A 23,844-nucleotide genomic window follows, 5' to 3' on the forward strand; every position below is an offset into this window, starting at 1 on the left:
AAAGAAGAGATGGGAATGGAACTTAACTCTTAGACCCAGGGTTCCTGTGCTGAGAACCTCCTGGATGCAGGTACCAGAGGGAGAGCTGGAGCGCTGGAGAGGGCACAAGATGTCAGCAGCAGAACTAGGAGTCTAGACAAGATGGCACAATGGACTGCCTGGTCCGCTCCGGGTAGAAGGCTCGTTGATGGGGTGAGGTGCCTCTGGACTCTTGTCAGGGGAGCGAGGCTTGCTGACTCACGGATGCGAGAAATGGGCTCCTTTAGCTGAGGCTCCTGGTGAAACAGGGCACCCTTGGACATGTATTGGTGGGGCCAATAGCTTTGTAACATTTGCCTGAGGAGGGCAGAGACCAGGCTGGAGTGGCTGAGAGGCTGAAGGCCAGAAGAGAGGCCTGCCTGTGGACATGACTGAGAAGAGGATATCCTGATTAGAGAACTGTATCCCGAGTCACTCCTGATCCTGAATTATAATGTGTGACTCCCCTTATAATGCTCATAACTTTGAGTATGGACCGTGAATTCTGTGTGTCCACTGCTACACATTGTCCAGCCCAGCAGGGATGTAGAGAGGGATGGCTCGTAGCAGAGTTAGTAGGAAGGCTGGCAGGGGGTGTGTGTGTCTGACCTGCTTATCAGAGTGCTCGGCCTGGGGCTGTTGATGTTGGTCATGATTCTCCTCGCTCTTTGGGAAATTAGAGGATGCCAGACGTCCATGCGCCATGTTTGCAGTAATAGACCGGTGGTCATACAACAAGCACTCTGCATACTGGTACCCAGGACCAGGCCTCCCTCACATAGGGTTGGTGTGATATAAATTGGCTCAACGAAGGTGGGTCTCAGACTCTCAGTAATAGACTGAACTCTGGAGGTAAACTCTAAGAGGTCACCTGAGAACACCCAGTTTTCCCTGGAGGTCTTGTAGGGTGTGTGTGTGTGTGTGCTGCCTCTTTTGAGGGGAGGGGTGAGGTGCCTGCGTTTGATGAGCATAGAGGTGAGTGGCTAACTTGTCACCCCTAGAGAGATCTACAGGGCATAGGACTGACTATGCCACATCTTGGCTAAATAATTTTTTGGTGCTCAGTCCGGATGCTGGATGGGTGGCTTCTAACTCTTGGCAGTTGACTTCTGTCATGGGCCTTCCTTTCCTCAGAAGTCCTTCCCAGACTCCACTCAAGAAGTCTGCAGGAAAACAGAGAGGGGCATAACTCTTTTATTTCCCTCAGAAAGTCTATGGAGCACAACCCAGCCTCTTATAGAACATTCTAGGTCTCCATCATGGTTCTGTCCACCTTTCTCGGCTTGAGCCCACTTGTCAGGCTCCAGATTCCCAGGTCGGATCATCCCATCAGGCCCTTTCTTGGACGGCTTCCTCAGTCCCGAAGGAAGGTTTTCCTCCCACTTCCAGGCTCAGTGGCTCTGTGGAGCATCTGCAGGGACCCTGGTCAGGCAGGGCCACTCAGCTCCACGGTTGGCCCTTCTATGCGGGGAATCTCTTTATTTCATCCTAACTTACAGGTCACGTTCACTGAGAAGCACAGGATAAGGGGTGAGAATTTGAAGAGGTCAACGAGGCAGTCTAGTTTGAGCCCCCCTCTCTGTAGACACACCTGTCCCTTTAATGGGAGGGGTCCTCTCTGTCACCTGGGTCTGTCTTGCAGGAATGGAGGCTTAGCCCATCCTAACCTTCAGGGTAGTGTGGGAGTGTGGACATGTAAGTATTCATATGGGGTGAGTGAATTTGGGGGCTACTTTTCCTGGGGAAGGAAGAATTCAGAGGTTAATTAGCCACTCTCTAATGGCAGTGGCACTAAGTCCAATGTAGAAGGGCCTTTGTGAGTCATTATCTTTTATTCTCAAGATTCCACGAACTTATGGACGTTTTCTCAGTTTACTCCATTTAATCCGAGCAAAATGCTTGTGAGGTCACTTTCCAGATGAGGACACGGAAGCTCAAAGGATTAAAACTCCCTATCTCCAGAGGGGCAGGGGCAGGATTCCAACTCACCTGTGTCTGATGCCGAAGCCTCGCTTCTAGAAGCGCCAAGCTGGACCTTTAAGAACATTCTGGAATGTACGCCCGGTCACAAGAAGGGTGCCTAGGCAAGAGGCCTCTTTTCAGGGGGGTGAATTTTAGTGGGGGATGTATTTGGGGGTTCGAAAATTAAATTTGTAAACTTTAAAAAATATTTCCCCTCAAAGTAGGCCCTAGCCCCCCCCCCCCCCTTTTCTATTGATCCTGTTTTGGGCACCATTGTCTTGTTTCTGGAAAATGTGTCTGAGGAGATGAGAATTCTGACTTCCTGGAGCTAATATCGCTCAGCGTCTCTCGAAGGAGAAGTCGTAGCATCTTTGACACACAGAGGGGCTGTGGGTATGGTGACCCCTGGGTGGGTCGGCAGGTGGAACCCGAGCTCAGGATTTCCGGCCCATCTCCTCCTCCTCCTCCTCCCTGCTCTCTCTCCCCTGACTCTTTCTTTCTCATCGAAGCCCTTCGCTTGCCCTGCTGTGTGTGGACTGGTTTCAAGGAAAGATTCTCTACCCAGTTCCTTCGGAGGCAGGTGGGGGCTGTCTTCCTGCAGGCTGGGCAGAGTGCCTGAATGGTTGGAATTTTGTCCTTGGAGCCGATGTCTTTGCTTTTGTTCCCTTTCCACTTGAAACTTGAGAGTCCCTCTTCTCGTCTTTCCTCATTCCTGTGGCGCGGGTCACCATGGATTTTCTGTAGCCATGACTCTTGGTGAGAGAAGCGGACAAGCCGCTCCTTACCGTGGGCCACCCTGTGAACCGAGCTGGACAACCGAGGCCGAGGGCGGAGGGGCCAGCATCTCGAGCTATGCAGAGCACCTGGAAGTGAGGGCAGAACCCTGCCCCCACCCCTCCCAACTCCAAGGCTTCTTGGGGGAGAGTCACCCTCCAGGGCGCAGCGGTGCCCCGCTGGATGCGAACAGGCTCCGTGGAGTGGTGCCTGGGGCTCTGGCTTTGGGATAGCCAGATCCCAATGTTTTGCCCACATTTGTGCGTGAATTCTTGACTCTGGTTTTAGCGTTTGAACACGAGTTTTTCAATTTCCGGGAGCTTAAGTGATTTTTCTGGGGCAGGAGAGGCCATCAGCTGCTCACCCATAAGACCTGATGGCTTGCCCAGAAGCAGCTTTGGTCACCTCTCTGCGGGCTGTCACCTCCACAGTCCTGCCCTATGGGCCCTTAGGGGCCTGAAGGGTCCAAGGGACAGATCTAAGGAGGGGTGGACCTGAAGGGGCCTGCGGATGGGCTGCCTTGAACAGCTGTGGAGTGATTTCTTCTCTGTGCCGCGGTGTCCCTCGGGCTGGTTTAGTGCCATTCTGAAGTGGTGGGGTAGTGGTGGGGCAGTCTTGGTCAGAGGCCCATGTCAGTAGTGGTGGCTGCAGAATCATACGCTCTCCAGACTCAGGCAGCTGCATGTCTTCTCTGGGAACACTGATCGAGGCAGTGATAACCACATTCACAGCGAGGACATAGAGCTGAGATCTTGTGATCAAGTGAACCGAAATGATAGCCCTGTGGTTCTCCATCCTTGTGAACGTCGGACACCTGTAGGTGTTCAGAACAAAACCAGACGAGAGATCCCAGTGGCCTGCTCCTCCTGGCAAACAGCTCCCACCGAGTTGACATTCAGGGGGCCGCCGTGTACATCTGAGAAGAATCGTGCTGCAGGGGAGACTCAAGAGAGAGAAGCCAGGGGGCTGGTGGACCTGAGCTGTGAGCCCAGAAGTGATGCGCTTCACCCGCTACTTCTTCTGAGCCTTTGTTGAACCTTCTGCGCTCCTCAGGGACATCACGGCCTGCTCCCTAGAAGATGCTAATGCCATAGGTCGTGTTTTGGAATCTGCCATTTTCATCGGTTCCCAGGTGACTCTGATCCACCGTCCCCCGGCTATTGCTCCACATTTGTTTTCTGCACATAAGGTACCGAGATAGTCCATTCTCCCTGGGACTGCCTACTCTCTCTGTCCCCAACCCCCGGGGATCCAAGCTTGTTTGTGACAGTTCAGCTGTAGAAGGCCAGTCTTGACCTGGAACACGACCTCCGGGTTCTGTTGGGCGCTTGAGTCTCCCCTCAAGCTCAGGGCATTCTGGGTCGGAGCGGGTGCCTCCCTGGGGAGTAGACCTGCCCAGCTCCAGAGAAGTTCTGTGCCTCACAGAGATTCACGGCTGCTGCTTAGCGCCATGTGGCGAAATCACTTTGATTTCAGTCCTCGCTAGGCAGGAATGTCCCCTGAGATGGAGCAGCCACAGGGCTGACAGCCCTGAGCTGGGAGGCCAGAAGAGGACCGAGCTGGGGCTAGGATGACCAGGCTGGGCTGGGACCTCTGTTTGGCCAGAGGGTTGCTAAGAGCTGTTCGGCCTTTTGGGACCTGGGTGGGGACAGTGGCAGGCTGGCTTCCAGATGGAGGACATGTTTTCTCAGTTCCTGACTTGGCACTGGTTGCTTAGCTAAAGGGAGTTGGCAGTGCATCTTGCCATGTCCCCAGACGATAGCTAAAGAAAATGACTCTCTGAAGGACAAGTGGGGAGACGTGGGCTGGAACCCCGCTTTTATCACTGAATAGCTCTGGCTGCCCTCCTCCCCTCCCCCTGGCCTGGAAACGGACCCTTTGGCCTCCCCTCCCCCTGGCTTGTCACATGGAAATGGACCAGTGTTTCAGCCATGGGGAAAAAAATCGTGTGGGATCTCAGAATTTGTCATCTGGAAAGAAAATGAAGCTAAGTCAAGGGCAAGAGCTGGTGACTGACCTGCAAGGTAGAATGGGGGCTGGGAAGAGACTAGACGTGGTCCAGTGGTCAGTCCCAGGGAAGTGAGATTCCGGGTAGCTCAGAGGCTTGGCTGGTTCTGTGAATGGAGAATGAGGGCTAAGACCTTTAGCCAGAGACAGGCACTTTCTAAAAGAAACCCGATTTCCAGGGAGATCTCACCAAACACCCACGTGAGAGCAGACGCACAAAGCATCCTTGCCATCTTTCAGGGAGGCTGGCAGGGGGATCGACTTGATTGTCTTCTAAATGATTCCTGCGGACACAACCCACCGATGTTGATGGCATGCTTCACGTTGTACAACAACGTCCATTCTTACCTGAATGAGCAGAAACTCAGCATCCACTGAGCAAAAGCCATTCCCCTCTCCCAACCCTGATGGTCACCAGTACTCTTTGTCACCCAGCTGTTTGCTGTTGCAGTTAGGTGGCATGGCGTCAGCTCGGATTCACAGTGGCCCCAGGTGAAACGGAAGGAAACCTTGCCGGGTTCAATGCCATCCTCACAACTGTTGCAGCTCCCGTGATCAATTCATCTCATCGAGGGTGACCCTCGACTTCAGCAAGCTTCATGCCCGTGCCCGGGGACGTGTCTCTCTGCGTATCGTGCCCAAAGTACCTGAGACAAGCTCTCTCCACCCTCCCTTCTAATGAGTATTCTTGCTCGATTTCCTCCAAGTCAGCTTTACTCCTTCTCTCCTGGCAGCCCAACGTGCTTGCAATAGCCTGCACCCATACCGTCATCCCCTGCATCCATTCATCCCCACACGTCCGTATTTGTCATCCGACCTGGCCATGCATAGGAAGTGATTGAAAATACCGTGGCTGTGTTAGGCGCGTCTCAGACCTCAAAGGGATGCTTCCAAGAGGTGCTGGGCAGCGAGTCACCCCGGGAGATACAGTGTTTGGTTTCTTGACTGCTGTGCTGCCCCCTTGAGCATGGGTTGTGGGTCCAAGCAAAATGAAATTCTTGGCCACTTCAGTCTGTCCCTCCACGTACCATGATGCTGTTTATCTGTCCGGTTGTGGGCACTTTGGTGTTCTTTACATTGAGTTGCGGTGGACATTGAGTGAAATGTTCATCAGTGAGTGCTTTCAGCCCTCCTTGCTGTCAGCATGCAGGTTTGTGCTATCTACACATCACAGGTTACTAAGCCTTCCTCCAACCCTGATACTGCAGCTTCTTCATCGAGCCCGGCTTCCTGGATTTCTTACTCAGCAGACAGATGGAATAAGTGTGGTGAGAGGATACAATCCTGACTCACTCCTGTCCTGATTTTAAACCATGGAACATTCCCTCATTCTGTTAGAACGACTGCGTCTTGGACCATGGGCAGGTGCTGCTTGAGCACAATGAAGTGTTCCGGGGTTCTCATTACTTTTTAATATGTGGTGTGATCTGCGTCGTTGGTTATGGTCCACATAGTCAAATGTCTTTGCATACTCAATACACTCCAAGGAAACATCTTCCTGGCAGTCTCTGTGTTCAGCCAGGATTCGTCTCATGTCGGCAATGACACCCCTCATGCCACCTCCTCTTCTGACCCTGTCTTGACCTACTGGTAGCGTCCCTGTCAATGTACCGCTGCGTTTATTTTTAAATTACCTTCAGCAGTATTTCACTCGCATATGATAGTAATGATATTGTTTGATAATTCACACCTTCTGTTGGCTCACCTTTCTTTGGAATGGTCACAAATATGAATATCTGCCACTTCGTTGGCTAGGTAGCTGTCTTTCTTTCAAATTTGTCGGCACAGATGAGCGAGTGCTTTCAGGGCTTTCTCAACCTGCTGGAACATTTCAGTTGATAGTCCATCCACTCCTGGAGGCTTGTTTGTCACGGATGCTTTTAGCAAAGCTTTGCTTTCTTCCTGTAACACCTTCGGTCCTTGATCAAACACCCATTCTGTTTGGTCCAGAGGCTCTGAATATTCTTTCCATCTCTCTGCATCATTCAAGATTTCCCCCACAGGATCCTTCATAGATGATCTTCTTGATGTCATCCCAGAACTCGTCAGGTCATTGGTCACTAGTGTTCAATGAGTCACATGTATTCATGAAATGGTATCTAAGTTCAGGCGGGATATACTCAAGGTTGTATTTTAGCTCTTGCCAACTTATCTTAATTTTCTTCAGCTTCAACCTGAACTTAAGTATGAGAAATTGATGGTCTTGTTTAGGCTGATGATATTGAACTTCTCTATCAGTCTCTTCCCAGAGATATAGTTCATTTGAGTCTTGTGTCTTCCACCTGGAGAGGTTCCTATGCATTGACACCATGCATATTGTTGGAAAGAGGCATTTGCAATGAAGAAGCCTTTGATCTTGCAAAATCCCATCATCCGATCTCTAGCTTTGTTTCAATTACCAGCATCGTATTGTCCAGATCCTTTCTCTTTGGTTCCAAATTTTGTATTCGAGTCGCCAGTAATTCATTGCTTCCATCATTGCTTCCATCATTGATTACTTTCAGCCTGAAGAAGCTGGTAGCGTTCTTCAGTTTCTCCATCATTAACTTCAGTGATTGGTGTGTCAACCTGACTACTGGTTGCACTAACTGTTCTTCCTTTTACACGTATGTCTTTATCCTATCACGGATAACACTGTTCTTCAAGGTAGACCTTGAAATGTTCTTCTCAAGGCTGAATGTGCTATTATTCTTCAGTTTGTTAGTCCTGGTACGGCAAACCAGGTGATTGATTTAAAGTGGTCAGAACAAGTCTCAGCTCGCTAGTGGTGATTATCAATGTTTATGTGTTCCATGATATTTTTGATGACTTCCAGTTTCCCAAGGTTCAGGTTTTATACATTCCACGGTCCAATTGTTTATGGATCTTTGTACCTGCGTCTTCTCATTTTGAGTCATGCTCTGTCAGCAAATGACAGTCCTGAAAGCTTCACTCCATCCAAGTCATTAAGCTCAACTCTACTTTGGGGAGGCAGCTCTTGTCCAGTCGTGTTTTGAGTGCACTCCAACCTGAGAACTTTATCTTCCAGTGCCGTGTCTGTGAAGGCTCTACTGACCTTCATGAGGTCTCAGGGCCTAATCCTTCAGAAGCGGTCTGCCTAGGCCATCTTCCTAGTCTGCTCTTCCTCTGGACGCTCGACCGAAACCTGCTTACCATAGGCAGCCCTGCTGGTATTTGAAAGGCCAGTGGCATGCAAGTCACCACAGTCTGACACATTGACAAGTGGTGGTTGATTACCACATATTTGCCTATTTCATAGAAAAGAGATCGGAGTATTTGCCCCTTTTCCATGGATTCATCACCATGTGCTCAGGACCCGTCAGGTTGTAGCATGCTGCAAGATATCGTTTCTCTTTCTGGATGACTAGAATTTCATTGGTTGGGATGGGCACTTTTGTTGCGAGTAATAGGTTTTGAAGTACATAGAAACTGAGGGGGAAACAGAGTGTCAGAGTCCACCTTGTTAAATTCCTCCTTCTCTGACACTCTAGGTCTCCATGTCAAAGTGAAGACAGGTGGGTAGCTTTCTTTGATGTGCTTCTTGATGAACTCTTGCTTGACTCAAGATGCTGAGATACTGCAGCATCTGAGAGTCACGATGTCAGGCAAAGGGAGTGTCATTGGGTCCAGGGGCAGAGCTCTTGGCTATAAGAATGCTTTAGCTCCCAGAGGCTATGCTGTGAAGCAGTCTATAGATGAAGAAAGACAGCCCAGTTGCCATTTCATCAACTCCAATGCATGGTTGCTCCCACGTGTGTCAGAGTAGAGCTGTGCTCTGCAGGATCTTCAGTGGCTGATTTCTTGGAAGTATGTCACCGGGCCTTTCTTCTGAGGCACCCTGGGTGATCTTGCACCAACCTCTTGACTATCAACGAAGTTGCTCAACTGTAGGTGTCACCAGGCTTGCTGTGAGGCAGTGTGCTATTGTTAGGTGCTGTGGCATTGACTCAGACTCAGCGACCCTATGGAAAACAGAATGAAGCATTGCGTGGTTCTGTGCCAGCCTCACAATTGCTGTTTTGTCTGAGCCCGCTGTTTCAGCCACTGTGTCCATCCATCTCGTCAAGGGTCTGCCTCTTCCGCTGCCCCTCTACTTCACCGAGCACGATGTCCTTCTCCAGGGACTGGTCTCTCCTGATACCATGTGCAAAGTATATGAGATGAAGCCTAGCTGTCCTTCCTTCTCAGAAGCATTATGGCTGTCATTCTTCTAGGGCAGACAGTCCACGGTGCTTTCCAGTCTTCGCCAGCACCACGATCCACCCAGCCCTTCTTCTTCAGACTTCAAGACCAAAGACTGAAGCAGTCCGTGCTGAACGTGTTCATTTACTTTCCCCATGTCCCTCTGCTTGCTCCACCACAGGCTCCTGGATGTTCAAGCTTGGATCCCTCTGGACTCCTGAGGACCGTACCCCAGACCAGCAAGGAGCTGCTGCCCCCTCTGGACGACCTCCCAGGCACCCTTTCCACCTGGGGCATGGGCACTTGTGACGATGTTCCTCCAGGTAGGCGCACCTAGGGGCTTGTTCCTGGTGCTTGCCAGGCTGGGAATAGGGGGTCTTCTCTGTTTCCGGGGGCTATGCTCTGTCTGGGAGCTTTGCAAGGCTGCCGCACTCACTCTTCCCAGCTCTCCACATGCGGTCTACCTGTGGCTCTGCCTGCTCAGCACGGTGTCTGGGTGCTCCCTGGCCCGGGGAGGGGCTCGGAGGCTCCAGGAACGTGTGCTGCTTATGGCCTCCAGCGTCAGAGGCAGCGCGGGCTGGCTGAGGGGCTGACACCTGTGGTGTCAATCTGTGGTGAGTCTGAGAGGAGGTGAGGGCTTGGGGTGGAGTCCTAGGGGAGGGCTGATGAGCCCCCTTCCTTAGCTGGTGAGGCAGGACAGTGGGACGCGTGTATGGTATCAGGAGACGGAGTTCCAGACATGGCTCTGCTTCTGGGGGTCCAGCTGTGTGAACCTCGATTTGCTCTGAAAAGTGAGGGATCAGTCTCGCCTCAGATGAAGTGGGCTACTTGTGAGGGGTGGAAGCAGGGTTCAGATCGCCATTAGGAAGGAATGCCGCCTGAAAGTGAGACTGCCCGGGGAAACGCCGAGGCTGCCTGGGCCGAGCCATCTGCCGCTTTGACAGTTTAACAGGAAACTAAAATCTAGAAATAAAGTGAAGAGGTTATTCATGACCCCAAGTTTCTCGGGATATGGGAAATCCGCCTCCAGTTCCTTAGACTCCAGGAGACATAGTGTGTCAACCTGCCTTTGTCCAACTCTTCTGCTTTACAGTCTCAGAGAGGTTAATTTATGTCCTCAAGTCACACAGGAGGCAGACCCAGGGCGGGTGCTCTTGTGTGTGGGGGCGAGTCCCTGGAGGTTCTGAGGATTGCTTGGGGAAGGCAAGGCCCCCTGGTCCAGTGCATACACCTGTGTGAAGGGCCTATGGGCCTCAGGTACCCATTGGCCATTGAGTTGACTTTGACTCTGCCGTCTCCCCCCACCCCCGCCAGGTGGAGCCATGTTCCACAGGGTTTTCAGGGCTTATGTTTTGGGAAGTAGATCACCAGGCCTTTCTTCCTATGTGCCTCTGGGTGGACTTCACCTCCAGCCTTCTTTCAGTTAGCTGCTGGATGAGTTAGTAACCATTTTCAGTACCCAGAGATGGTACGTCAGATACTATGACATTCAATTGAGTAATAAGATCAGTCCCTTGGCCCTGAGAATGCCACAGGGCAGGGGAGATACAGACTCGTGGAGAGGTGAGTGTAGAATGGGCGTCTCCCTCTGACACCTTTGTTAGGGTTGTAAACCAAGGCGCCTGAGGGGCCGGGGGAGCAGGGAGGAAGAGGGACCGCTATGAAGGGGGTGGACACCTCAGGCCCCACTCCTCTATTCCTGGCTGACTTGTGCTCCTCTGGGAGCTGTTCCTGTCCATGACCCTGACCCTGACCCTGACCCTGACTCTGGCCCAGGAGGCTCCTCTTGCTGTGCAGGCTCACAGCCCCCTTCACCAGGCCCCAGCATGAGTGCTTATCCATCGTCAGCTTCCCCAGCTGACTGCAGGGCACACCCTGGGCAAGGATGGGATTTACCTGACCATCCTCATGCCATCAGAGCTGAGTCTGGTTTTTGCTACTTGCCGGCCGGGAGGCGGTGGGAGTGGGGGGCTGGTGAGAGACAGAGGTGAGAAGAGGATGAGGGCATGCCACGTGCGGGTGATGGTTGATGGCGTGGCAGTGAGCAGGTAGCCCGTGAGAGCCGCTGGAGTGAGCTGTCTGGTGGGTGGAGGTCCAGGGCGGCAGGGTTCTGTGTGGTTGGGCGGTGGAGGAGGGAAACTGTGGAGGCGACTGGGGCAGCATGGTCGGAGGGTCAGAGGGCAGGGCTGGGAGTGATGGTAACCCAGTTAGAAGGCTGAGGGACTTGGAGGACAGGGGCTGTGAGGGGCAGGTGCTCAGGGGCACAGCCCCCGCAGTCTGTTCCCTCCTGATCCTGCTCTCAGAGTGCTCTAAGAGGCCACCCTCCTTCTCCTCTGTCCCCAGACAAACTCTGGCTCCTGTGGCCAGTGTCAAGTCTTGGGCCACCCAGTGTGACAGTGTCTACCCTAGCCAGCAGGCCTACAAATAGGGGGTGGGGGAGGATGGGCCAGTTGGTCAGGTCAAGGGCTACTTGGAGTGTCCTCTTGGTGGATTCCCACCAGGCAGCTGCACAGCCAGGGCCCCTGACCACAGGGCAGACCCCGGGGGTCTGGACAGGAATGCATTCATTCAGGTAGCTGGCCGGGTTCTGAAGTCAACCCACTGATGCTCTATGCTGTTCCGTAGGTTCCTTTAGATCCGCGCCTCAGGGGGTGGGCTGTATTGAGGAGGTACAGGGCTAGAGAGGCCGGGCTCCCTGTGCCAGTGGGCCCAGGGTCTACTGCCCTGCGAGGCCCCTCCCTCACCACAGGAAGAGGAGGCTGTAGCACTTGGTCTGCGCCTGGGAAGTGGGCCTCTCCAGCTCCGCTTCTGTCACCAGGATGGTTTTCTTTTTCTTTTTTTAAAAAAATAAATTCTTTTATTGGGGCTCATACAACTCTTATCACAATCCATACACACATCAATTTAGTAAAGCACCCTTATACATTCATTGCCCTCATCATTCTCAAAATTCGCCTTCCACTTGGGTTCCTGGAATCAGCTAAATTTCCTTTTCCCCCTCCCCCTCCCTCCTCACTCCCCCTCCCTCATGAACCCTTAATAATTTATAAATTATTATTTTATATGATCTTACACTGCCCGGCGTCTCCCCTCACCCACTTTCCTGTTGCCCATCCCACAGAGAGGAGGTTACATGTAGATCCCCGAGATTGGCTCCCGCTTTCTACATCTCCTTCCCTCCTGGTGTTGCCACTCTCACAGCTGGTCCTGAGGGGTTCATCCATCCTAGATCCCCTGTGTTTCCAGGTCCCTACTGCACCGCTGTGTATCCTCTGGTCTAACCAGGTCCGCAAGGCAGAATTGGGATCATGAGAACTGGGGGGGAGGAAGTGTTCAAGGACTATGAGTCACTCAGGGTTCAGGGTAGCAACAATGAAAGCCAGGCTGGTTTTCACAACAGGAAAACTTCCTGCTGAAGCACCCAGTACTGACTTCACTAAAGGAACGGGGCACTCCCAAATGCTCTTGGGGTCTGCAGTGATGGTAGGTGGGTGCTGCCATGGGGGAGGGGCTACCACAGCGGTGGCATCACGATATCTCGTGTCACCCACCCCTCAGTGAGGCAGTTGTCACAACGCACACCAGTGTCACCTCCCGGGCTGGCTCACTGCACGCCCAGTGGTGGTGGGGTCTGTCAGCTGGTCCTGCCCATGAGGGGGACACCATGCGCTACTGTGCGGGGGAGGGGGGACACCCACCCCAGGGAAGCCACTGGCTTCCAGCTGCAAGACCTCTTCTCCTTGGAGCTCCCCTCCTGGTGTTTGGACAGATCGTCAATGACTCCGAGTCATGGGGCAAAGCTTTCAGGCCGGCCCCCATACCAGAGACCGGCTCAGGGCTGAGCTGTGTGTGGTTTGGGGGTCAGTTCCAGCCCAGTGTCTGTGGGAGACCTTTCTTTGAGATACTGTGGGATTCTGAAAGCCACTCTGTCTGTCTGTCTGTCCGTGTGCCTCTGTGTCTTCCTGCCCAGCACTCCTTCGGGGCTCAGGTCCAAGGCCACCACTTCACGGGCAGATTCCGGACCATCCTTCCCCTCCTCTAAGTGCACAAAGCATTTTGTTCTTTTTGTTTTCAAAGCTATGTATTTACTTTTTTTAAAAAACAAAACAATCTTATCAATTTCAAAGTACTCTCCATTACACTTAATCCTTTTGTCAAATCTGCGGTTCCATCCTTGGGAACATTTTTCAAACCCATCTGTTTGGATGGCTGGGAGCACCTCCTTTGTTTTTGTCTGCACCTCTTCTACATCATCAATTGCTGTCCTTTCATGTCCCTCTTCATTCGGTCAGGTAGTAAGGTGTATGTGGCAAGAGAGGCATGCTGTTTTTTACTAAAAACTGGTGCACTGAGATGGCTGCATGAGCAGGTGCTTTGTTGTGGTAGCAAAACCAGTCCCCCGTCTGCCACAAATCAGGCCTTTTGGGTCACACACTGTTATGCGACCTTCTCAGAACCTCTAAATAGAAAGCTTGATTAACCGTCTGACCTGGTGGAACAAACTCCAAATGCACTATCCTCATCAAAACCAAATGAGCATTGTTTTGATATTTGATTTCACTTGACGAGCTTTTAGGGGATGAGGTGACAATGGCATCTTCAGCTGGCTTGATTGGTGTTTGGCTTTGGGGTCATCAGAATAGCATCATGTCGTGTCACCTTGGAAAAAAGTCTGGGTCGCTTCAGAGCTGTTCTTTCAAAGCACAGAGTATTTCCAGTTGAGGTTCCTTTTCCTGGTCAGTCAGAACCCAAGGCACAAATTTCACCCTTTTTATTCCCAAATCTCCCATTAAAATTTGCTGAACTGAGGTCAGAGATAGTCCAGATAACCTTCCCATCTCTTCAATGGTTTGTCGTCAGTCTTTGAGCACAAGTGCATGAATTTTGTCAGCATTTCTGTCTGTTCAGGAAATTGATGGATGTTCAGAATGAGGTTTGTCATCAATTGACATTTCATGTTTTTTGAAATGAGAAAACCACTTGTACACTTGAGTCTTTCCCATATTGCTGTCCTTATAAGCTGTGTTCTCCCGAGCAGGAAGCAAAATTTCACAGCCTCACGCTGTTCTCTTAAATCGGCCATCACAAAATGTGAGGTTTGAGCAAAACTGCTTTCATGAAAAAATTCACTGTGACCAGAGAGAACCTTCCCAGGTGACGCCACTGGATGCACTAACTCAGAGCAGGTTGCTCAATGCTCACCTAGCGGGAAAAATGCATACTACAAAAGCTCCACCCAGTGGAGCTTTTTTCTATTTTTTGGGGGGGTACCCCCTCGTATCTTATTTCTCTAATGCATTGAAAACCCTGTAGAGACAAAGACTGTGCCTCCCTTTCCCGTGTTTCTCAGCCGCCTGCCCCACACTGGTACATAGAAGAGCCAGTTCCTTTGTGTTGTTGTTGAGTCATGGGAGTCCCTGTGTGTGGGAGCAGGACTGTGCCCCCACACTCGATGGCTCCATGGCTGACTTTTCAGGAGTAACTCCCCAGCTCTTGCCGCCAAGGCACTTCAGGGTGGACTTGAATCCCCAGTGTTTGGCTGGCACTTGAGTGTGCAAACTGTTCACCCGCCCTGTGGTTCCTGCTCGGCACACAGCGGGTGCTTATGAAATGCTTGCTTCTCTGAGTCCTTGGGTAATCTTGCGTCTGTAGGAGAGCGTGGTGTGTTCTGAAGGAGCTGAGCTTCCCCTTTCCATGTGTGCCTGTCATGAACCGGGCGGGTGCTCTGTCGTGTTGAACGCATGCGCTGAATTGCTGAGGTTGAGGGATGGTGGTCCCTGGGCAGACCTCTTCATGAGCATGGATGGCGCGTTGTCTGTTGCCAGACGATGGCGCATTTGTCCCTCTTTTGTCCGCAAAGCCTCTCCTGGCACAGGCTCGGCACGTATCAGGTGCTTCCCAGACACCGTTCAGTGCGGACTTGGTGAAGAAGCAGCTCAGACATTGAGTGGCTGGGGTTCACTAGGCAAGCGGTTGTCTGCTTCCGGGACAAAGCCTATGTTGGTGCCCCTGTCTCCCTCAGCCTCCCTCCAGTCTGGGCCAGATGCCACGTTGGAGAAGCCCTCACAGCTCCTGAACGGACCTGGAGACCATGCCAGCATCAAGCTGGACACCCCCTTGAAGGGCTGGCAGGCTAGGAATGGCTACCCCCGGAACCTCGGGGCATTGCGTCTGGGGCCCAACCCTCTTGCACCCATCCCCTTGCTGGAGACGGAGGCCAGCAGTGTGGCTCGGGACACCACACAGATCAAGGACAAGCTCAAGAAGAGGAGGCTCTCAGAGGGCTTGGCAGCATCTTCACAAGGTGAGCTCTGCCGGGCTGCGGGGGTGGTGGTGGTGGGGGTGGTGTTGATGTCTTAGTAGTCAGTCCGTGACAGGTTGGCCCCAGGGGTGCCCACCAAGGATCCCTTCTCCCTACCTCCTTGGAGCTCCAGCTCCTGCCCGTCTCTGTAACAGTCCCCAACTCTACCCTTGTAGTCCTTCTAGTACGTTCTCCAGAGGACTCCTCTTCCAACACAAATCTGGCCATGTTTTGCCATCCTCCCCAACCACTAACTGTACATAAAACCACTTGATAACGTCCCAGGCCACTTAGAGTGGCTCTCCGTAGTCTCAGACCTGCAAGACCACCTGCGGTTCTAGTCGCCAGGTCTTGGTGGCTCTGTCTCCTGGTGGGCCTGTGATGCCCACACACTGGTCTTTGGGTCCCTTGTGCTAGTGGGCCCTCCCTGCCTTGGGCTTTAGGACCTGCTGCTACTCCCCCTCCCCCTCCCCTCCAGCGGGCTCATCCCCACTCATCCTTGGGCCTCGGCCCCAAACCCTTCTTCTAAGAGGCTCCCTGATTCCTTTGCCTGATTCTCCAGCCTCCCTGATTCCACCTGATTCTTTGGAAGAAGGCCCCGTCGTTCTTCTTCTTAAAATGTTGTATTGTGGATGGAATGAAGGCTTAGGGAGCAAATCTGCTTCGAGTTCAACAAGGCACACCCTCCTGTCATTCCGCAACCCCCCACCCCCACAAGCCTTCTTCTCTGGGTTTGCATTTCCTCCCCCACACACACTTAGTGGTTTGCCTCTGTTGAGGCTTGCCCTCGGAGCCATGAGGGGATTTCTCGTAAGCTCCCTGTGAGAGACGCCACAAAGGAGTCACCCTGTGGTTGGCTGGCAGTCAGGAGGCAGAAGGTAGGGGTTGGAGAAGTTTGCTAGAATTTCCAGATGGCTTAACTTTTCGGGTGTCAGATCAATAACGCCCTCCTTTCGACACTTGACATCTCTCCCCTGACATTTGGCCCCCTCTTTCTTGTATCAAGTTCTAGTGGAGGCCCAAAAGAACAAGTAATCCCACCCACTGTACTGATGGGGAAACTGAGACCTCCAGAAAGGGTCTGACTCCGCAGGTCCCCTAGTCAGTGTGTGAGGACAGGATGCCTGACCGCTGAGCAGGGCTTGGGGGCTGTGCTGGTTTCTTTGTGCAGGCACCCCGGTAAGTGGGGGGCAAGGTGGCCATGCTGCTGCCCTGTGTCTCCTCCTAACCTCTACCCACCACCCCCATCCCCTTGTCCTCCAATAACGCTGCCAGCGGCACTCAGTGTGCAAGGGCCAGCCCTGAGGAGGGGCGCGGTGCCGGAGCGGAACCGATCCTTGGACTTGATTGATGCCATCATTTTCATATAACCGGAACACACCGGGGTCTTTGGAAGCTAAAGCACAAGACAACCAAACTTCCTTTGTTTCCCGCCCTGTCCCCTCTCCCCCTGCCAAACAGTGTTTGAAAGGCCCTTCTGAGCTCTCCTGCTTGCCCTGCCCTCCCTCCTGCTTGCCCTGCCCTATGCCTTTGCCCCAGGGAAGGGGGCCAGGGTGGAGAGTGCATGCTCATTGGGCACAGTGCTTACTGAGGAGCTGGATGAGTGAGGGTCCCCCCTCCAGACCTGGAGGCCCTGTGCCCACGCCACTGCTTTCCCACACCATCAGCTGAGAAGGAAGAGGCGTGGCATCACCTGCTATCACCTGTCCTGCCTCGCTGTACAACCTGGGTCTTCCCTCAGCTCTTTCATTTTGCTGGGAGCACACGGGGATGGAGGGGAGGGGGTGTCAACACGGGGAGGGGGGCTCAGAGAGAGCCTCTTGCCGAAGGCTGGCGGGGTCTGTGCTCCTCATCTGGAGCTGATGGGGGCTACCCCGCCTTCCCTCACTTGTAAAGAGGTGCCTTTGATGGGCATTTTCTCCCACATTTCATAGGAACACAAAAGGCTCTGGGCACCATCTGCTTGCTCAGCCAATGTGGGTGTGGAGCTGGGGGTCAGGTGGGTCCCTGCCCCATGCCCCCTGTCTTCCTGGAACCAACTTGTTTCCCATTGCCACTCCTGTCTAGCTTCTCTGGATCCAGGGGGAGGCCTCGGTGGAGCTCCCCTGAAGAACGCCATCCCCAGGGGCACCTCACAGAGGCTGCTGAGAGTGCCCAGGCCGATGCCACCCATCCAGAGCATCCCCACCACCCCCGAGGGGGTTGGACCCAGGGAGAAGGGCCTGGAGCCAACACCGGGAAGCAGCCACCATCCCCGGGAGCGGAGACCCGGTGCCCAGGAGGTAAGGAAGTTCCAATGAGTCTGGCTGGGGTGGCTTAAACCTCTCTGCTCCCCTTCCCCAGCTCAAGACCAGAGGGTCCTGTGGAACCAGAGCTGGGATGGGGCAGGGTGGGGTTTGGGAAACCCCCTTTGACCTGGGATCACAGGGATGGGAAGAGGCAGGCGGAGTGATCTGGAATTCTGCCTGGGATCTGCCTCTGGCTGTACTCTGCAGCCCCTCCCCTCCCTCCACCCACTGGGAACAGGGCAAGGGCCCCAGGTATGGAGGGAATTGGGATTCAGGCTCAACACAACGCTCAGTCACTGAGTGAACTTGAGCAAGCCACTCCCCTGGGTCCTCCTCTCCACCCTTGTCTTGGGTGAAATGGGGCTTGGACCCTGTTATGCATGCTGGGCACACTAGGTTCTGAGATCCTGGGGTACTCCGGAGGGTCCTGAGGGCTGCCCTCAAGAATGATGGGGTGGGGCACTGAGGGAGTCTGAGGGTCTCCCGCCCACCTCTTCCCAGCCCACCAAATGCTTCTAGCTAGGACCCAGGAGTTCTTGGGGGCTCCCCAGGAAGTAATGAGTGCCCGTTCCTGGAGTACTCAAGCAGAGGCTCCGTGGCCACTCTTCCTATACTTGGTGGACCCTCAGCCTTTGGTCTGAGTGCTCAGGAGTGCCACATGCTTTCTGGCTCTGCCCATTTTAAGCCAGCGGGCATGGTGGAGGGCGGGGAGGCCGGGCCAGGTCTCAGGAGAGGTGGGCTGTGCAGGGCTCTTCCTTCGCAGGAGGTGTGATGGTGGGCAAGTCTCTCCCCTTTCAGATCCCAGTTTGCGCATCCTTAGAGAGAGGGGCCTGCACCAGACATTTTCTCAGGCCCCTGCTGGCTTGGGGGCTCTGGGGTTGTTCTGAAATGAGACCAGAAAAGCACAGAGCAGCAGCAGCAGCGGCAGCGATAATGAGCAGGGGTGTGGAGTCAGGCTCAGGGAGCATCTTCCAGCTCTCTCACAGGAGCATGAAGGGCCCGTGAGCTTTCTGGAGACCGCAGGGTTACATCCATTGAGAAAAGGAGGACATCTCCTGGCTCTCCTGCCGCAGGGGGCTCCCAATGGGGGGGTCATGCTGTGTAAGGCCGTGCTGCCCTGGATCAGGGCCTTTGCCCCAGACCATGGTTCAGTTCCCGAGGGCTGATGCACCCTGTGGAGGGTGCTTTGAAGGATAGCAGTTTCTTGTCTCACAGTCCTGGAGGCTAACAGTCCCATTCCGTCCAGTAGCTCTGGAGCAAGATCCTTCTGCCTTGTCTTTTTCAGCTTCTAGTAGGCGCAGCCTCTGCGGTGTGTGTCTGTCTTCATAGAGCACCCTCTTCCCGTGTATGTGTGTGTGTGTGTGTGTGTGTGTTCTACTCTTTTGATCACTTAGAAGTGATTAGGTATAGGACCACCACACTGGGGGTTGGTCTAATTAGTAAAACAAAGAAAATCCTTTTTCTAAATTGGATGGCATCCACAGGGGCTAGCAGTTCAGTTCATACTCGGAGGGCCCAATTCTGTCCCTGACTCCCGTCCCCTGTCCAGGTGCAGGTCTCCCCACAGTACCTGCACTGCAATGACGAGAAGATGCAGAGGTCTCTGGGAGGCATTGTGATCCCGCCCATCCCGAAGGCTGGGCTGTCCAATGGGACCTCTTCCGGAGCACCCCGCTCCCTTCCCAGCCCCTTGCCTCTACACCAGGATGTCCTCAAAGGCCTGCGGGCCCCCCGTATACGGTAAGTGGCCCTGTCACCCCTACCTGATAGTCCCTTCTCCCTCTGTTCGTCCATGATTTGCCTGGCTCCCCAGGATGGAGCCCCCTTGCCTGGGCAGAGCTCTGGCATCACTGGGAAGGGCAGGAGCCCCTGTCTTCAGGTCCCAGAGCCAGGGAGGTCACAGCCTTGTTGCCTGGGTGTCTCTGACCCTTGACTCCAGGTGCAATATGCAAGACCTGGAGCTTCTACCTTCCCCCCGGTTTCCAAGTGTAGGCGGTTACTGTAGCAATGAGTAAAATGCAGCCCACGGTGAAGCGCCATTGGATTTAGGGCCGTGCCTCTGCTGTGGTTATTATGTGCCTCCTGGTAGTTGTCAACGCCACCTGTGCACGCACCATGACGCACCTCAATGCTGCCGGGCTCTGCACCATCCTCAGTGGGCTGCAGGTGGGCCTGTTGTGATCTGAGGGCTTCTCATGGACTGATTTTTCCCATATAGATCACCAGACCTTTCTTCCTAATCTGCCCTCATCCTCAAGCTCCCCTGACACCTGCCCAGCCACACAGCAACACACAAAGCAGCCTCCACTGGCAGGAGGGTGGGGAATGCACCCAAGGACCTTGGGAGGAGACAAGTCTACCACTGACCCACTCCTGCTCCTCCCCCATGTGCTTGATTGAAAAACTCCCTCATGGTGATTGAGGCAATGCGGACTCATAGCGACCCTGTAAGACAGGGCAGCACTGCCCGTGGGTTTCCCAGGTTGTAACTCTTTATGGACACAGAAAGCCTCAGCTCTCTCCTGCGGAGCAGCTGGTGGTCTCGAACTGCTGACCCTGTGGTTAGTAGCCCAGTTTATAAGCCACCCCATCACCAGGGCTCCCTCATGATCATGTGGGCTGAGGGGTCTCAACCACTTAAAAAAAGGGGCCTTAAAAATGAGTCTTTACACCCAGACAGGCTAGGTACTCATAGGGTTGCGGTGTCTGTGTTGTCAGTGGGGACAGAGTGCCCTCCAGAGGGTAAGGAGTAGCTCCAGGGCCTGTGCACACCGATGTCAACGCTGCTGTGAGTGTGTGCGCCTCACACTGCAGGTCAGGGCCATGACTAAGCTCATGCCCCTTCAGGCTCCTCTCTGATTCCGTGGGACCCTTACTTACCGAAATCTTCCATTTTTCTTAGGCCCCTTCCCTCTCTCCATCTCCTCTGGTGCCTTCCCCTGCCTGCATACATCCCCATGTCTTTCCAGCCCCGTTGGGGCAATGGACCCGCTGCTGGTTTGGGCTTCTCGGCTCCATTTCCACCATCAGCCTCGGACCGGTGGCCTGCTCTGCAGTCCTTCATCTCCAAAAGGGAAAGCAAACCCAGGAGCCGGTTGTCCTAACATGGAGTTGCGCCTGACACCTGGCACCCCGTGTGCAAAGATTGGAAGTGCTTTCGGGGTCTGTGACTTAGGTGGTAGGGTAGGGCTCCTGGCCTTTCTTTGGTGGTGTCACTTGTTGTGTGTGTGTGTGGGGGGGGGTGGGGGTGCTTGGAACCACCAACCTTTCAGTAGCCAAGCACAAACCATCTGAGTGACTGTAAGACCTTGACTCCCTTCCCAGACCGCCTCCTTTCTGTCTCAGTACACCCATTCTTCTTGGCCCCCAGAATTCAGCATCATCATTGAATCCTGCCCCCGTGGTCTCCGGTTCTGAGCAGACTGCCACAGCCTATCAAGTCTCCGTGGAAACCACAGAAATACAAAAAGCCTCCTCCCCTCTCTTGCCCCTGCCTGGTCCAGCAAATGGGCGGGGAGGGGGCCCTGTCCCCATTTCATTCGTTCATTTACTTGCTCGCTCATCCATTCTCTCTTAGATACGATCAAGCACCTACTAGGTGCCGGCTAGCACAGGCTGTGTAGTGTCTATGCGATGGGCTGCTAGCTGCAAGGCCAGCGGTTTGAAACCACCAGTAGTTCTGTGGGTGGAGAGAGATGAAGCTTTCTACTCCCATAAAGATTAGAAGTCTCGGGAACCCACAGGGGCAGGGCTGCTCTATCTTGTGGGGTCCCCACGAGTCAGGAGCGACTCGATGGCAGCAAGTTCATTTTTTAAACATGGCAGGCAGGGCCTGCTGCTGCGGAAACAAATTTGAATGAGACACAGTGTCTGTGACCCAGAAGCTCACGAGAGAGAATTAATGAGACAAATCCAAGTCCGGTGAAGTTAAACGCCATGCTGAGGAGCCCGGTCACAGATGATCTCAATCAGGTTGGGACGACTTCTTGGGGGTTGGAGAGGCCCCAGCTGAGCTTTGTGGGGTGGGGTGGGGGGAGGGTTGGTGTGAGATGATGAAGAGGGAGAGACATGAAGGAGGAGCAAGGCAGCTGGGGTGCCTGAGCAGCTTGCCTGAGCTGCCAGTGTTTGTGGGAGACAGGAAGGTGAGGCGGGCTGGGCTGAAGGGCCGTGGGAGGATCTGGGGGGGACCAGTCTTGTCCTGGGGTGCTGAGGTGTCATGAAGAGGTCTTGGTGTAGAGGGACATCAGCTTTGATTTAGAGAGGCCACGCTGGCAACTGCAGAGAGACAGGTTCTCACGGAGGTGGGGGCTGTGGGCTGGGAGGCTGGGGCCGGGCTTTGGTGGAGAGGGCCCCTGGGGGCCAGGCAGCTGAAGGGGGAGTGAGAGGGCTGGGTGACTGGAAGGAGGAAGGGGAAGGCAGGGGGAGCCAGAGACCATGGCCCGGCTCCTGGTTGTAGCTGACAGGGCAGAGAGCCAGGCTGGGGGCAGGGGTGAGTTCATTTGAGTGCCTTTGGGACACCCGTGGATGTGCAGAGATGCTAGCTGGCCTGGGGCAGGGAGGGGACTTTGGTAGAAGCCCCGCAGTTGCAGGCAGGCCTGGGGTACCTCCTGGAGAAAGGCAGAGACTCTGATGGAGTGTCTCTCTCCAGAACGACCTCAGTCTTTCTAGAGCGGGATCTTGAGAGAAGCGGGAGGGGGAGGCTCCTGAGGCCTGGCTGGAAATAAGCAGAGCCAAGTTGCTCATGGCTGTGCGTTTGCTCCCCAGGGGAGGAGGGCAGCCTAAGTACCCGGAGTGGTAGCTTGTTCCTTGGAGTGTTGTGTGACATCCTCAGGCTCCGGAGGCTTCTACAGCATCTTGGGGACCAGGGACAAGGCTGGGGACTTCGCAGCCCTGCCTCTCCAGCTCTGCTCCTCTCCCCTCAAAAATCCAAAGAGGCAGAAGAAAGAAATCCCTGCCCTGCAGTCTGGCCAGTGGTGTGTTCCCGGGACAGAGTCTCCCCAGGGCGGGCTCCCTGGGGTGCTGCCCTGTTTCCCTGGCCTACACAGGCGTTCCACGTGGGTCGGAGCCCAGCATGGGGAGCTCTGAGGCCTGGCTGGTGCAGGCCTTATGTAAGCTCCACCTTCCAGGGACCCTAGGAACCCTCTAACCTTCAGGGCTTGGCCTCTGCCCCAGCCTGGCCAGGGGCCATCCTACTGGGGGATCCTCAGGGGCGGGAGCGCAGGATGTGATGCTGCACTGGTCACCCTGTCTGGTGCCAGGGCATTTTGGTGAGGATGCCCTCACCCACTGAGAAGAGTCCACGGTGTTCGGCATGTAACTGTCTTCATGGGGCCTACGACTGGTACATAGTGGGCCTCCAATGGTGCCGCCCAGTTTGCAAATGAAGATGCAGATTGCGCGGGCCTGGTTCCCCTTGCTGTGGGTGCCAGCGGCTGAGCTGTTAGTGGCGAGCGGAGTTCGCTCTGGTCAGCAGCAGAGGGGATGGGAGGGTGGGTTGCTCTCCGGAGGAGTGGGAGATCACTGAGCTCTGGGGGTGGGGTGGGGGAGATTTGGAGCTCAAGGGGATCTGCTCCTGCCTGTTGCAGCCCAGGCCCAAGGGTCACAGCAGGGGAGGGGCTGCCTTTGCAGCTATGCAGGTTCCTGTGGACGCTGCTTCCTGGGGGACCTATGGGACGGGCATGCAGCTGGCCACCCTGCCCTGGTGCCTGCTTTGAACCCTCCTGAGAGGGCTGCCCAAGGGCCTCTGTCCAGCTCCCCCCACACCCCCTACCTCCAGCAGGCTCAGGGTGTCACAGCAGCGCCTCCGGCCTGAGTTCTCTCATGGTTTTTTCTCCTCTCCTTCTTTTAAGATTGGTTCGGGAGAGTGGGCCTCGGGAGAAGACCCCTAAATCTCTGGGTACGTACTCATGTGCACTGCGCCCCCCCCCCCCGCAGCCCCTAACCCCGTTACCCGACTCTCCGTATGCCTGAGACGCTACCTCGTAGACCAGCCTTCTTGGTTCATGGATGGGAAAGTTGAGGTCTCCCAGGGCCGCATGCTTAGGGCTCCCCCAGACTCGGATGTGGGAGGCAAAGAGAGACAGGGATTGTGAATTCCAGTACTAGGCCAGGCGTGTTGATGTACCCCAGTGCCTGCAGCCCTGATGGTAGAGATGGGGTGGGGGCGGATTTTATGGACAGGACACCCAGCCTCACAGTGACTCCCGTGGCCCTGTCAGGAATCGTACCTGGGGTCCCGGTGAGCCCATACATGTTAATGCCCTACCACATAGTCGGGGGCCAGGTGACCTTATCTGATGCTGAGGACGCCCC

At 54.4% G+C, this 23,844-nt stretch overlaps 1 protein-coding gene across 1 annotated transcript in view; it reads left to right on the forward strand.

Annotated features, from left to right (window-relative positions):
* The first annotated feature begins 2,726 nt into the window (after window positions 1-2,726).
* TOGARAM2 (TOG array regulator of axonemal microtubules 2) overlaps window positions 2,727-23,844 on the forward strand; it is a 56,409-nt gene continuing 35,291 nt past the window's right edge. Inside the window, exons 1-6 of the mRNA XM_075536068.1 lie at window positions 2,727-2,849; window positions 9,125-9,266; window positions 14,966-15,247; window positions 17,312-17,526; window positions 19,082-19,272; window positions 23,382-23,428. Coding sequence (XP_075392183.1) covers window positions 2,727-2,849; window positions 9,125-9,266; window positions 14,966-15,247; window positions 17,312-17,526; window positions 19,082-19,272; window positions 23,382-23,428 — 1,000 coding nt within the window. The remainder of the gene's footprint in view (window positions 2,850-9,124; window positions 9,267-14,965; window positions 15,248-17,311; window positions 17,527-19,081; window positions 19,273-23,381; window positions 23,429-23,844) is intronic.

The sequence above is a fragment of the Tenrec ecaudatus genome, chromosome 17 (assembly GCF_050624435.1).
Source record: "Tenrec ecaudatus isolate mTenEca1 chromosome 17, mTenEca1.hap1, whole genome shotgun sequence".
Taxonomy (NCBI): Eukaryota; Metazoa; Chordata; class Mammalia; order Afrosoricida; family Tenrecidae; genus Tenrec; species Tenrec ecaudatus.